Source organism: Exophiala oligosperma (genome assembly GCF_000835515.1).
Source record: "Exophiala oligosperma strain CBS 72588 unplaced genomic scaffold supercont1.18, whole genome shotgun sequence".
Lineage (NCBI taxonomy): Eukaryota > Fungi > Ascomycota > Eurotiomycetes > Chaetothyriales > Herpotrichiellaceae > Exophiala > Exophiala oligosperma.
In genome coordinates, this window is record NW_015622835.1 from 46,146 (window position 1) to 58,828 (window position 12,683).

General features: G+C 50.8%; 2 protein-coding genes across 2 annotated transcripts; one reads left to right on the forward strand and one right to left on the reverse strand.

The window, feature by feature from the left end:
- Positions 1 to 2,911: 2,911 nt before the first annotated feature.
- Positions 2,912 to 3,238, reverse strand: PV06_11026 (uncharacterized protein; the record flags this gene model as incomplete). The annotated part of the gene is made up of 1 exon (XM_016412633.1): positions 2,912 to 3,238. The coding sequence occupies one exon, from the start codon at positions 3,236 to 3,238 to the stop codon at positions 2,912 to 2,914; it is 327 nt and encodes a 108-aa protein (XP_016256946.1).
- A 1,038-nt stretch (positions 3,239 to 4,276) lies between these two features.
- On the forward strand, positions 4,277 to 4,534 carry PV06_11027 (uncharacterized protein; the record flags this gene model as incomplete). The annotated part of the gene is made up of 2 exons (XM_016412634.1): positions 4,277 to 4,370; positions 4,428 to 4,534. The coding sequence occupies 2 exons, from the start codon at positions 4,277 to 4,279 to the stop codon at positions 4,532 to 4,534; spliced, it is 201 nt and encodes a 66-aa protein (XP_016256947.1).
- Between the last annotated feature and the right edge of the window lie 8,149 nt (positions 4,535 to 12,683).

The window sequence follows — 12,683 nt, forward strand, 5'->3', positions numbered from 1 at the left end:
ATCCCTGCTGAAGATCAGGTATATCACGGCTTAGCAGCCTGCGTCCTAGGCGTAATGTTGCCGTTACAACACTTATTATTGCGACTGAGATTCCAAGTATGCAAAGAAGCAAAGTAAGATATGGAGACGCCATGAAGCTGAGCTTCAATCTGTAAAAGGCCGCTGGCTCTGGGCTTAAATCTGTCTCGGCCAGGTGGCGTTTTATTCCTGAAGTCAAGAGATTGGAAACGCATAACCGGTGTAGAGGTCGGCAGACAGGTCTTCCGATAAACACTGACATTTCAGCCTCATAGCGACCGGTGTAGGATGGAACAAGGGTGCCTGGCGAATCTAAATCACTGCATGATAGTTTCTAACTAGGGCTTGTTTGGCTTGCGCCCTATTTTGTCATAGCAGAACGGACGGCAGATTTCGCGATGAGATTCTTTCGTCCGGTTGCGACCCTTCTTGTCAGCCTGTGGCACCTCGTGCGCCCTGCGGATGAGTTGAACTTACACGGACCTCTCCCCCAATCCCTGGACTTGATGCCTTAATGTTTTGTCCTTGTCCGTTTGCCTTTTGCCAAACCATCCCTTGCGCTCTAACTTATGAGGCCGGAGAGGCAAGATTTACGGCGGTTGATCCTGCCACTTTTGCTTGTCTTTGTGGACTTTTCTTGCACGCATCCGTCGAGCTCTCCTTCGACTTTGAAACAGCCATGTATAGGACCTCACTCTATTCTAGTTGCTCTAACTGAATTAAACGTGAAGCCAAGTGAAGCGTTGCTTGAGAGTCGAATCTAACCCAGACCACCTTCAACAGACTTTTCGTGCTCAATGGGAACGACCAACCCTTCCCACTTAGGAGCACGAGATCAACTGGGAGCTCGTACGTTGGGCAATACAGCTGACTGTTTAAGACAATCGAAAAGCGACAATATCCAGGATGAATTTAAGGTATCCCATCCCTCGAGCTTCTGTGGTCATTGCTGATCATACAAGACTTCAAGTCTGACCTTATTTCTCTGTTCTTTCTCGCGACTCTATGCACGCATCCAACAGATGGAGCCTACCTCGGATACTCAGTCACACAATGCCATCTCCATCAGACTCCAAGATTTGAAAAAGGCATACACTGAGGCTTTTCCGGATATCTATGCGATTGCTGCCCAGAACGTTGATGGAGTCTCATACATGGACTCGCTAGGCCACTTAATAGGTGTCGTGGACAATCTAGCAATGGCGTCTCAGGCAATGCTCCATAGAGATTACGACAAAGGGTCAATTTTCTTCTATGACCTTATCGACGAAGCGGAGTTGATATTTCAAAAAGCCAATCTAACCATCTTACGCCTTTTCGAGCTACGAATGAAGAAGCCCACAGTTCCACACAAAAAACCTGACTTCTCCAGGAGGTTTGAAGCCTGCCGACTCATCTTGTCTATGTGGATGGTGCTCGCCGCTGATGAAAATTGCGATGGCGATGGGATCTACCGTTTTAGCACCGGTGTCCATAGTGAATCAGACCAATGTCTGGGAGTTCTGTGCATCGCGAATTCGGAAATTCTATATTTGAGAGATCAAATCAGTCAATGACACTGAATGGCAACAGCACGACCGAGGTCACAATGCTAGTCCCCACGGGCGTAGCCCGCGCTGAAGCTTTCCTATACAACGGCTCGTTCGCTATCTTAAATGCCCTCCCAGAATCCCACCTCCGCGAGTTACTCCTTGCCTCCTGACCAGATCAATAATTCCGTTCGATTTTGCCACTAGCTCTCGTTCCACCCCTGTCGTCGTATTCCCATGTCCACTCAGCAATAGATGGACGCACAGGCTGCCGGTCTAGGAGCCGACAAAGGCACCTGATTGGCAACGCCGTCGTCCTCGGCAGTGGAGCTCCATAAGGTGTCAAGGTCCGGTAACACATGGCAGCAGCGAAATTGATTGACTAGCTGCAAATTCTGCGTAATCGATGATGGATCGTTGAGGATGTTACTTAGGGGCGTGAGGACGTTGGGTGCGAACCCAGTGAATAAGTCGTCTGCGGCGGTCTGCGCAACCGTGCTGGGACTCACATCTGACGCACACGCGAGAATTTGTAATTGGTCGGGCTCGTCGTTAGCAGCTCTGAGGGCGACTATAAGAAGGTTCAGTTGTATTAGCTTCATGTCGAACCTGTAGTTTTCGATTAAGAAGTAGTAAAATACTGTGAAAAATAGTAGAAAATAGGAAGTACGGAGAGGAATTGCTAATACTAACCTACGAGCTGTAATTGTAAATGAATCCCTTGCAGAGAAGTCGCGATATCGAGAAAATCATTGACGGTGGTGACATCACTGTTCCACTGATTAATTGCACCTGCGATGGCGGCCTGGCTCGGGACGCCGTCCGCACAACCGTTGGGAGAGTCGCGCTTTGCGAATCGCAGAGAGGGAGTAGCGGCAGAAGCACCGATGAGGCCAAGAGCCAGGAAAGATAAGGTAGCGACCATCTTCATCGAGTATTGTACAAGGGATATAGAGTAAGAGAACTCGTCAACCTATTGAACATGGAAATTGTTGTGCGGTAGAAGCGATAATGGAAGCGAGAAGAATCAAAGGTCTTATACCTTGAAACTTCTTATAATATTATGTCGGTCCCTTTTACAGTACAGCACTTAATCGAATCGGAATTTGATGTACTGGGCGCAGGCTTTCACATATGGATTTGCCCATATTTGGGGGACTAAAATGGACCCCTTTGGGACCAAAAGTGGACCCGTTTGGGACCCGAAAAAACACCCCAAGGCTGCCCGAAAGGGAGGCACACTGCCCATAACCAGTGTGACAAGATCGAATTTGGGCAGTGGCGAAGATACATGCTTGACCCGTGATGGCTCCGTGAAATGCCCATCCCTTGATACTGTTTGCAATCTTTTACGGACCGTTGCCTCAACTCAAAGCTACCGCATACTTGCGTCCCTCAACAAATGGTTCTTTCATCTCGTGAAAGGTCGCCTCAACTTCCTCGACAAAGTCCCTCCATGGTCCAATGTCGCCAAAGGTTTCCAAACGGCTTTTCAACATTTCTCTTTCCTCAACACATGTCCTCGCATTGTTGAAGAATATCTTGCCTCGGCCAGTTTCTTTCCAGTTCCATCCGGGTTTCATATTCCACATCTTGTCAAAAACTTGTTTCTCTAGAGAGGTTCTTTGTGGGGGAGTCTGTCGCATTGGGAAGCTAAACGGCTGTCGAGCTCGCTCTTGCCGGGCAACCATTTTTCCCTTTCCCTTCCTTTTCTGGTGGCGCCATCCTGCAGTACAGTACATGAGTAGATGAACTAAATGGAGCGCGTTTCGATTTACATACCTCTCCAAATCAATGACAGTAGTCGACAGAGGGGAAGTTTATTGATAATTTCCATAAATTCTACGAATAGATTCTCTACCGTCGACACGCTGCACTTACTTCAGAGACTGAATAGAGCCAACATCGAGCTCAGCAGGCTCAAGCGCACTTCCTTATGTTTGTTGAACGAGCATTCGGCCCAACTTTCGTCCCAAAATGGCTCTCAGAACCCTTTTTGGCACCAATAAACTATTCGGCCATGGACGAATTGATCCCCGCCGATCAGATCCTTTTCACTGGGTCTGCTGGACAAGAGATCGAGTATATGCGTATCCGTCACGAACCTACTTTGACGAACTTACCGTTGCTTCCAGTCCTCCACCCGATTCGAGTAGGTGGACAGGTAGCAGAAGATTCGGACACGAGGCTGGGAAGATAGGAGACTTCCGGCTACAGCCGTATTACACACGTGATGAAAAGGGGAAGCCATAAGAAGTTTCTCCCACCCGAAACGGGTGAGAACTGGCTCTTCTTCTTTCTCAGGCATCAAGTCGTCGTCAATACGACGTACGCTAGATACAGTACAAACAATCCCAGTTACTCCAGTCCTCAGTGCCATTGTGCCAATTTGCGGCGACGGTCCTGATAGTATCCGCCAAAGGTCTTGCTGCTCTAGTCTTTGTTAAGACACCACCACCGTCTCTGCTCACGCAGCCATCATTCAATCAGGTCAACTGGGGCACTCGAGCGCATCCTTGCATCGAGTCTGAGAGGTCTAGATCGACGACAGTCTCTTCGCAGAGCTGTTGCCTGCCTGTCTCAACTTCATTCCACTCCGGTTACCTGTCTCGGCGCGTCACGCAAGACTCAAGCCGGCCTTAATATTTTGTTCCTCCCACGCTCTTTCTTTCTCCCTTTTACTCCCCTCACATTCAAAGATTGCGCGACGCTCTTCCATTCCTGCCAACATGTCCTTTGGCAGTGGGGGTTTTTCTTTCGGTGGCAACACGAATAATCAAAGTACTTTTGGTGGCTTTGGCAACAACAACAATACCAACGCAGGTAAGTCAACTCGGTTTATTTTCACTTGGCCTCGCCAGAGCTTGACATGCGATGCAGTGCCAGCCTTTGGCTCGAACACAGGGAATGCTGGCTTCGGAAGCAGCACGACCAACTCGAATCCTTTCGGAGGAAGTACGTTCGGATCCAACACCGGAGGTGCGTGACAAGATTCACAGTACTACACTTCACTGCATAGTCACTGCCTACACAGGCAGCGCAACCCAAACAACCGTCATTCCTTTTAGCCATATCTTTTCTTCTTGCGATGTCTGCAGCTTCTCGATTCCTACCATCACACTCTTTCCAGCCTGCCCATCATGTCTTCGAATATCTATCCCGTCTTCGAACGTCGGCGACTGCAGCCGACTAGCCTTCGCTCGCGCACAACTTCGCTTCCTTCTCTATCGCTTCCAGCTATTGCAGAGACGGACATGGAAGGGCTAACGCAAACTGATGAAACAGGTTTCGGAAACACCTCAAACACCTCCGGCTCCCTCTTTGGCAATAAGCCAGCCTCGAATCCCTTCGGTGCCAGCACCACAAACACGGGAACAGGTCTCTTCGGAAACTCCACAAACACCAATACCGGTGGGTTTGCGAGTTCAACAGGTGGATTTGGGGGCAATGCCAATCCCAGTGCATTTGGAAGTAACAACAACAATACCACTTCTTCCTTCAGTTTCGGAAACAACGCCAATAAGCCGGCATTTGGGAACACCACCAGTTCTACACCCCTCTTTGGTCAAGGTGGTTCTGGGACAACAGGTGGTTTCGGCGGCACAAATGCCTTTGGTTCCGGGACCGCTCTGAGCAACCAGCCAGTCCCTCCTTCAGAAGGAACTGCGGCAACACCGTTTGTTCCCACTGTCGAGAAGGATGGGACTGGCCCCACCAGCAGCGCCTACCAGAGCATTATCTTCCAGGCACCATACCAAAAGTATTCTTTCGACGAGCTCCGCCTCGCCGACTACAACGCTGGACGCCGCTTCGGCAACAACACGGGACAAGCTGGTGGCTTCGGCAACAGCACTTTCGGTGGTGGCTTTGGCGCAGGCAATACCAATTCTGGGGCGTTTGGTGGTAGCAGCAACGGCAATCCTTTCGGCGGCGGCACAACCACATCTTCCACAGGCTTTGGATCCAATACCGCGACAGCTGGATTTGGCGGTGGTGGATTGTTCGGAAACAAGCCAGCAGGAGGAGGACTGTTCAATACACCATCGACAGGCACCTCGTCTGGTGGACTCTTTGGAACCTCCAACAATACCACGACTAACACCGGCTTCGGGTCCGGCAACAGTTTGTTTGGCAATAACAACCAGAACCAAAACAAGCCTAGCCCATTCGGTGGCAATACCACCACACCGTCCTTCTCGTTCGGCAACACCAATACCAACGCCGCGAATACCGGCCCTGGACTGTTCGGTAGCAACAATAACCAGAACAACCAACCCAACAGCAATCCTTTCGGCGGGAATCAGCAGCAGGGTGGTGGATTGTTCGGGAACAACAACAACACTCAGCAGAAGCCGCTCTTCGGCACTTCTACTGGAGGCTTTGGTACGTCAACAACTCCGAATCAACCTGGAGGGGGATTGTTCAGCAACACCAACACAGGGAATTCTGGCGGTGGTCTATTTGCCAATAACAACAACAACCAGCAAAACAACAATACTGGCGGTGGCTTGTTCACATCTAGCACGAACACCGGCGGTTCACTGTTCGGGAACAACAACGCGAATAACGCCCAGAAGCCTGGTGGACTTTTCAGTGGCTCGTTTGGAAATACGAACCCTCCCAACGCTGGTGGTGGCCTTTTTGGCAATGCCGCCTCGAATAACCAACAGTCTGGTGGCCTCTTTAATACTACAAACACCAATACCGGTTCTGGATTTTCCTTTGGGAATTCTGCGAACAAGCCTGCCTCGACCGGTCTATTCGGCAATACTAGTACTAACCAGCAAGGAGGATTATTTGGTACGAGTGGTGGTTTTTCAGGCCTCGGAAATTCACAAAACAACCAGCAAAATCCTCAACAGCAAGCGGACTTTAGAGTTTCATCTTTGAATGACCCCAATCCCTATGGGCAGACTTCAATTTGGACTGGACTACCTGTACCTACCCCTGACAACTCCAAACCTATCTTCACTCCACTGTCAGCCACCCAGAAGTTGAAGGAGAGCCAATCAAAGCCTCCACCAAGCCTTCGACTCAACCAGTCTCGCTACATGACTCCTCCACGTCGAGCTGGCTTTGGATTTTCTTATTCCACATATGGCACACCCAACAGTGCAGCTAGCACCCCAGGTGGCGGTAGCTTGAGCAGCAGCATGTATGGCAGTCGAAGCTTCAACGGCGGCAGCTTCGGACGATCATTTGGCAAGAGCGCTTCCGTCAGCAATCTGAGGTCCCAATTCAGCGGCGGCGACAGCGATACCGTGCTGAGCCCCAATGCTTTCAATCCTTCTCACACTCGCTGGTCCGGAGGCAACATGCGTCGCTTGACTATCGATCGAAGCATTCGCAACGACCTCTTCAGCCGTCCATCCTTACCTGCATTGCCCCAGCCAAGTACCGCCGACCAAGCCGCCAATGGCAATGCTCAATCTAGAGCTTCCAACGCAGAGGCATCTGCCGAACCAACCAAGCTGAGGAAGCGTGTTAGCTTTGACAAGGACACGACTGGCGGTCAGAACGGCACCTTGAACGGCGAAACTGGCGCTTTGGTCAGAACGGAGTCTGATGATGACACACCGGAACCTGAGCCTCGCGGCAGAGCTGTGAATGGAAGTGCGACGCCAGACGCCCCATCGGCCAGGGGCAATGAACTCGCCGTGGTACCTGAGGATCGTGCCTCGGATCACATTAGTCCGAAGAAGGCAACTGTGGAGGCCAAGCCTGATCCTCAACCAGGAGATTACTGGATGAAGCCTACACGCGCCGAACTCAGCAAACTGCCTCGTGAGAAGCTCCAGAAATTCAGCGGATTCGAGGTTGGCCGGAAAGGTTGTGGTCACGTGGTTTTCAACGGGCCAGTCGATCTTACTGCGTTGCCACTGGATGATCTATACGAGAAGATAGTCGAGATTCGACTCCGCTCTGTCACGGTCTACCCAGATGCCAGCTCAAAGCCACCAGTTGGCAAGGGTCTCAATGTCCCATCGACAATTTCCATTGAGAACTCGTGGCCTCGTGCTCGAGGCCAGCCATCATCTGCCACTAGTGGACCCATCTTCGAGAAGCATGTCAATCGCCTCAAGAAGATGCATGGCACTGAATTCATCAACTATGATGTGACAACGGGGATCTGGACATTTACGGTCCCTCATTACACTCGCTATGGCTTGGACTATGATGAAGATGATCTCACCCAGAGCCAACTTTCCGCTCCACCTGAATCTCTTAGCGGTTCGCAATCTGGAGACGCTTCCACAATGGAAGTCGATAGTGAAGAGCACGACGACTATGACGACGACGATGATGACACCTTTGCTTTCAAACAAAAAACTGTTCCGGGAGGATATGGCAGACGTTCTGTTGTTGACGATTACGACACAGGTGCTCCAACAGCTGAGGAACTTGAGAATGGTCCGGAATCTGACCTTGAAGAGTCCGAGGATGATAATCCTGACAACGAGGTCAGCATGGCCGGCTCGTTTCCACCTCCTGCAACTCTCCAGAGCCCGAGCAGACCCATACTGAAAGCCAGCCGCTTGGCAACTCCTGGCAAGGCCCTCATCACCCTTGAGGGCGACTGGGCGGAGCAACTTCAACGAACAATCAGCCCTCGCAAGCAGAACCGTGAGGCTTTGCGCGACGTTCAAAGCAAAGTTTTACTCGACCACGCATACGAACCGATCAAACCAAGAACGCTCAATAAGAATGAATTTCGGACCAGCATTGACATCATGAATTCATTGTTCAGCAAGCACGAAGAGAGAATGGCAAAGGGTAGGAAAGGACATGCAGGACCGGACTTTGAGGTTTGAATTTCCCCTTTCTCCCCAAAATTCCTTACCCAAACTGCTTGAACCCTGCGCGGCATGTTGGATGGATTACGACTATGAAGGCAGGCTATTGCCGAGATTGTGACGAGTCCCAGGGTTCAATTATGGTTCCACATAGTATGTAGGTAGTTTATTGAATGAAACAAATTGCTAAGCCATGTTTTGTTTCTAGTTTCCTTACGCCAAACGCGCAAAGACCTTTGACGGCGATTCCGAGCTGACCGAAAATGACAAATTATGGCATGCCTCTTTCAAGCCTCACTTCACTGCGACGAACGGGCTTGTTTACAAGTCGAATGGCGAAAGTGAATCCGAAGCTGGCTGGAGTACCGAAGTGCTGGTGGAGAGTCACAGCAGGAATGTGGCATTGACTTCACTTCAAGGTAGCTCGGCTACCGTCAGTCGCCCTTTCCTGTGATTTTCTTCATTTCTAACATATGCACAGGCCACTATGGACACCAGACCCCCCTTAATCGATGCTCAGGTTGTTGTCCTCGACGACGTACCCTTCATCAAACATAACGCTGTGCCTTTTTCTCAGGCAAAAGATCAGCTAGTCCAGCAACACGCCAGCCAAGCCGAACTCGATGTGTACGAGCTTGCGCATGTCCTCTTCGATGAATATGAAGATGAGTTCTCTTTCGGCCTCACCCGCGAACAGAAACGCGAGTTCCTAGGCAACATCCGCAGGGATCGACTCTCGAAATACATATCTGCTCTAGTCTGGCGCCGTCACGGAGACCACATCAAGGCAGCTGAGAAGTTGGATGCGGCGACCGCCGCGATTCTATACCTCACAGCGAAGAATATCAAAGCTGCATGCGATGTGTTGATGAGAGAGAAGGATTTCTACCTCACACTTCTGGTTGCACAGATTGGATCGGCTGATGACACGGTTCAACAAGACATTGCCGACCAGCTCAGCGCATGGCGCGAGCAAGGCGTCATCTCTGAGATGAGTGAGGAGATTCGAGCTTTGTATGAGATCATCGCAGGTAACACAGGTGTCTGCCAGGGCAAGCAGAATGTGCCTGTTGAAAATCGCGCCTCTACATTCTCCATCTCAGAGAAATTCGAGCTTGACTGGATGCAGGCCTTCGCTTTATCCTTGTGGTACGGACGACAGAAGACTGGTGACATTGAAGATGCTGTGAAAGACTTTCAGGACAACCTTACCAGTCTTGAAGAGACTGTCTCTCCAGTTGATGGGAAAGGCAACGAGGATCCGTTGTGGATCCTTCTGAAGCTCTTCGCAAGCAAGGCCAAAGGCAACAAGGGCGTGGAGAAACCCACTTTCCCCCAAGCCCTCAGCCCTATCGGACCGTTGGAACTCTCAGACAACCTTCCGCCTTCATCATGCTATCGCTGCAACGGTGCCAGGTGTCGAGGTCGACCAAGACAAGGCCGAGGATCTCGCTGGCATCCTCGCATTCGAGTATTCCGCACGTGGTAACGTTGTGGGTGCCGCCTACGCGCTCCTCCACATCCAGGACCCACTTGTCCGCACAAATCAAGTCAAAGATCTCCTCAACAAACACGCCGCATGCTTACCCGATCCGCCTGAGACAAGCGCTCAACAGAATCTCTTTGGCATCCTCACGCAAAGCTTAAAGCTACCAGACACTTGGCTCTACGGGGCCAAAGCCCTCTACGCACGCTCTACGAATGACTCCACCGCTGAGCTGTCCTATCAGATCCTTGCAGAAGATTTCTTGGCCGCGCATGAGAGTTTACTTCGCCGTGTTGCGCCACGACTCGTCATTGATGAAGATTGGGATGCGTTACGAGATATTCTGAAGCGGTTCGGTGACAACCCTGAACAAAATATCGGGGCCATTAATTGGAGCGACGGTGGTGGCGTGTACGAAGCATTTGTAGTGTTGATGAGGCTTGAGGAGTCGAAGAAGGCGCATTCGAACCAGGGCAAGGCGGAGCAACATGCACTACTACAGCGCTTGCAAAAGACGTTGACAGGATTGAATAAGAAACAGACGAATCTGGGCCCACTGGGGAAGGACAAGGAGAAGCTGGAGGAGAGGGTCGCTTTGAGGGAGATGGGAAGGACGGTTGCGGGCATTTTGGAGCAGCAGGGCGAGAGGGGGATCGGTGAGAAGGTATGTTTACTCTGATGTTCCACCCACTTCCTGTTGGTAGGATGCAAGGGGCTTCCGGGGGCAAATTACTGGAACTCTGAACTGACAACCTATGCAACAGAAATCTATTCTCGACCTTCCTCTCACTGCGGACGCGAGGTTGAGTCATGCGAGGGCGCTGGGTGTGGAGTATTATCGCGGCGTCATGGCTGTGGCGCGGTGATGAAGGTTGACTTTAATGAATCGTGGAAGGTTGCGAATCATGGCTGGCTTGCGGAAGAACCTGGGTTGAATATGCGATGAGCACAGGGGGAGTATTGTGTATGATTATGGGCCATAGTGGCAGACAACAGACGAAGGTACAGGGAAAGGGGCCCGATAAGAAAAGAAAAGGTGTCGTGAAAATGGGGGGCGAGCAGGTGTTTTATTCCAAACATCAAGCTGTCAAGCTCTGTGACTGGGCACGGCTCCAAACGGTATTTCAATTGCACAAGGTCTGTTCAACTGATTCCATGGCCCTGCCGACCTTTGACTTCGGGGAGGCTTGTGATGGGAAGTGTATCTCGGCTGATGGTTGTCCTTCTCCTATTCCTCAACTTGAAGCGCCAAACAGAGAGTATGTGGAGAGAGGTTTCGGCCAGTGCTTTTGTTGCCTGGAATAAGTGCCATTCCTCTAATCTACCAGTGACACACCCAATCCTTACCTTCTACGCATGGAGAGGAAGAAAATGCGTAAAAGTACGGGAGTTTATGGGAAGCTATGCGCAGTGTTTAAGAGCGGTAAATCATGAGTTGAAGAAGTTAGTCAGCCGCCTGGTTCCTTTCACGACATCCCGTGATCCGTACTCCGTACGTGGAGCCCCGGATTTGCTGGACTCGGGGAAGCGCAAGGGCTGCATGTCCGATGTTCCCCCGCCACGCGAACGGCATCTTGGTTGGTACCTCGAACAAAACTTCATCCTTGAGCACTACCACCAGGATTGGCACGGCGACATGGTGACATTGAACAAACCTTTTCATTGCGATCAATGCTGGCGTAATTTCAGTCGCAAGGAACATTTGAGAAGACACCTTTCTTTACGTACGGCTGCCGTTCACAGTGCCGCGTGGGAGCGCAAAGCCAGGCTAACCGTGTGTAGACTCTGGGGAGAAAAGTTACTCGTGCCCCTGCGGCGAAGCGTTTTCTAGAAGGTATGTATGCCTCCGAGGCAGCGGTTGAGTGATCGCAAAGATCTAAGAACTGTACTTATCTAGCGATGTGCTCTCCCGCCACATCAGTCGATGCGCTCTCGCGAGCTCTCAGCCGTTGCCGACACAGAGTGTAGGCCCAGTTCGCCGCAACCGGACCAAGAAGGCGTGCGATCGATGCGTTCAGCTCAAGACAAAGTGTGACAACAAACATCCCTGTCAGCGATGCGCCAGCAAAAGTCTAAGTTGCGAATACACCCGAGAGGGCCCTTCCGACCCTCCTCCATTTGGAGGATACAATGGCTTTAAGGGCCTCAATAATATAGACCGGCAAGCTCAAGGCCAACACCCCAACAGTGCTCAGTCTGTACATTCTGTGTGCTTACAGCCCATGGAATCACTGGAAGCTCTACCGGATTTCACACAGGTCTCAACCACCGATTCAATCACCGCTGAGAGCGCTAGCTATGACAATTTTCAGAATATGACAGAATATCCCATGTGGCCAGACTTCCTGGAGATGAGCCTAGGTCTGAATCTTGACGGCATCGCTATGCAATGTGAGCCATTTAGCTGGCGCAGTACCTCGGCCGAAATGGCTAGCGGCTACTCTATGAACGAGATTACGGATGGTCAACAGATCCATCATCCTACAGGTCAGTCACGGCTGGATTTGATATTATTTGGTGGGCTCGGAGACAGTTATATTTGCCCAATTGACAGTGAAAGAAGAACTCACGGTTGTTTTGTTAGATCCAGAGCTTACCGATGACACAACCAAGCTTCCCACTCTTGCGCCCGACTGCTTTTTTCTAGCACAAATTGACCCAGTCGAAGCCAAATGTAAAGAATTGAATGCCTTATTGCGTACCAAGGGCAGGCGAATCACGTATGAGTCAACTAACCAATGTATCACCCGTGAGAAACTGGTGCACTCAATCGAATTGTTCGGTCGACACTTCCAACGCCACCTTCCCATCATACACAGTGCCTCTTTCAGCTTGGGTCAAGCGCCACGTGGGCTT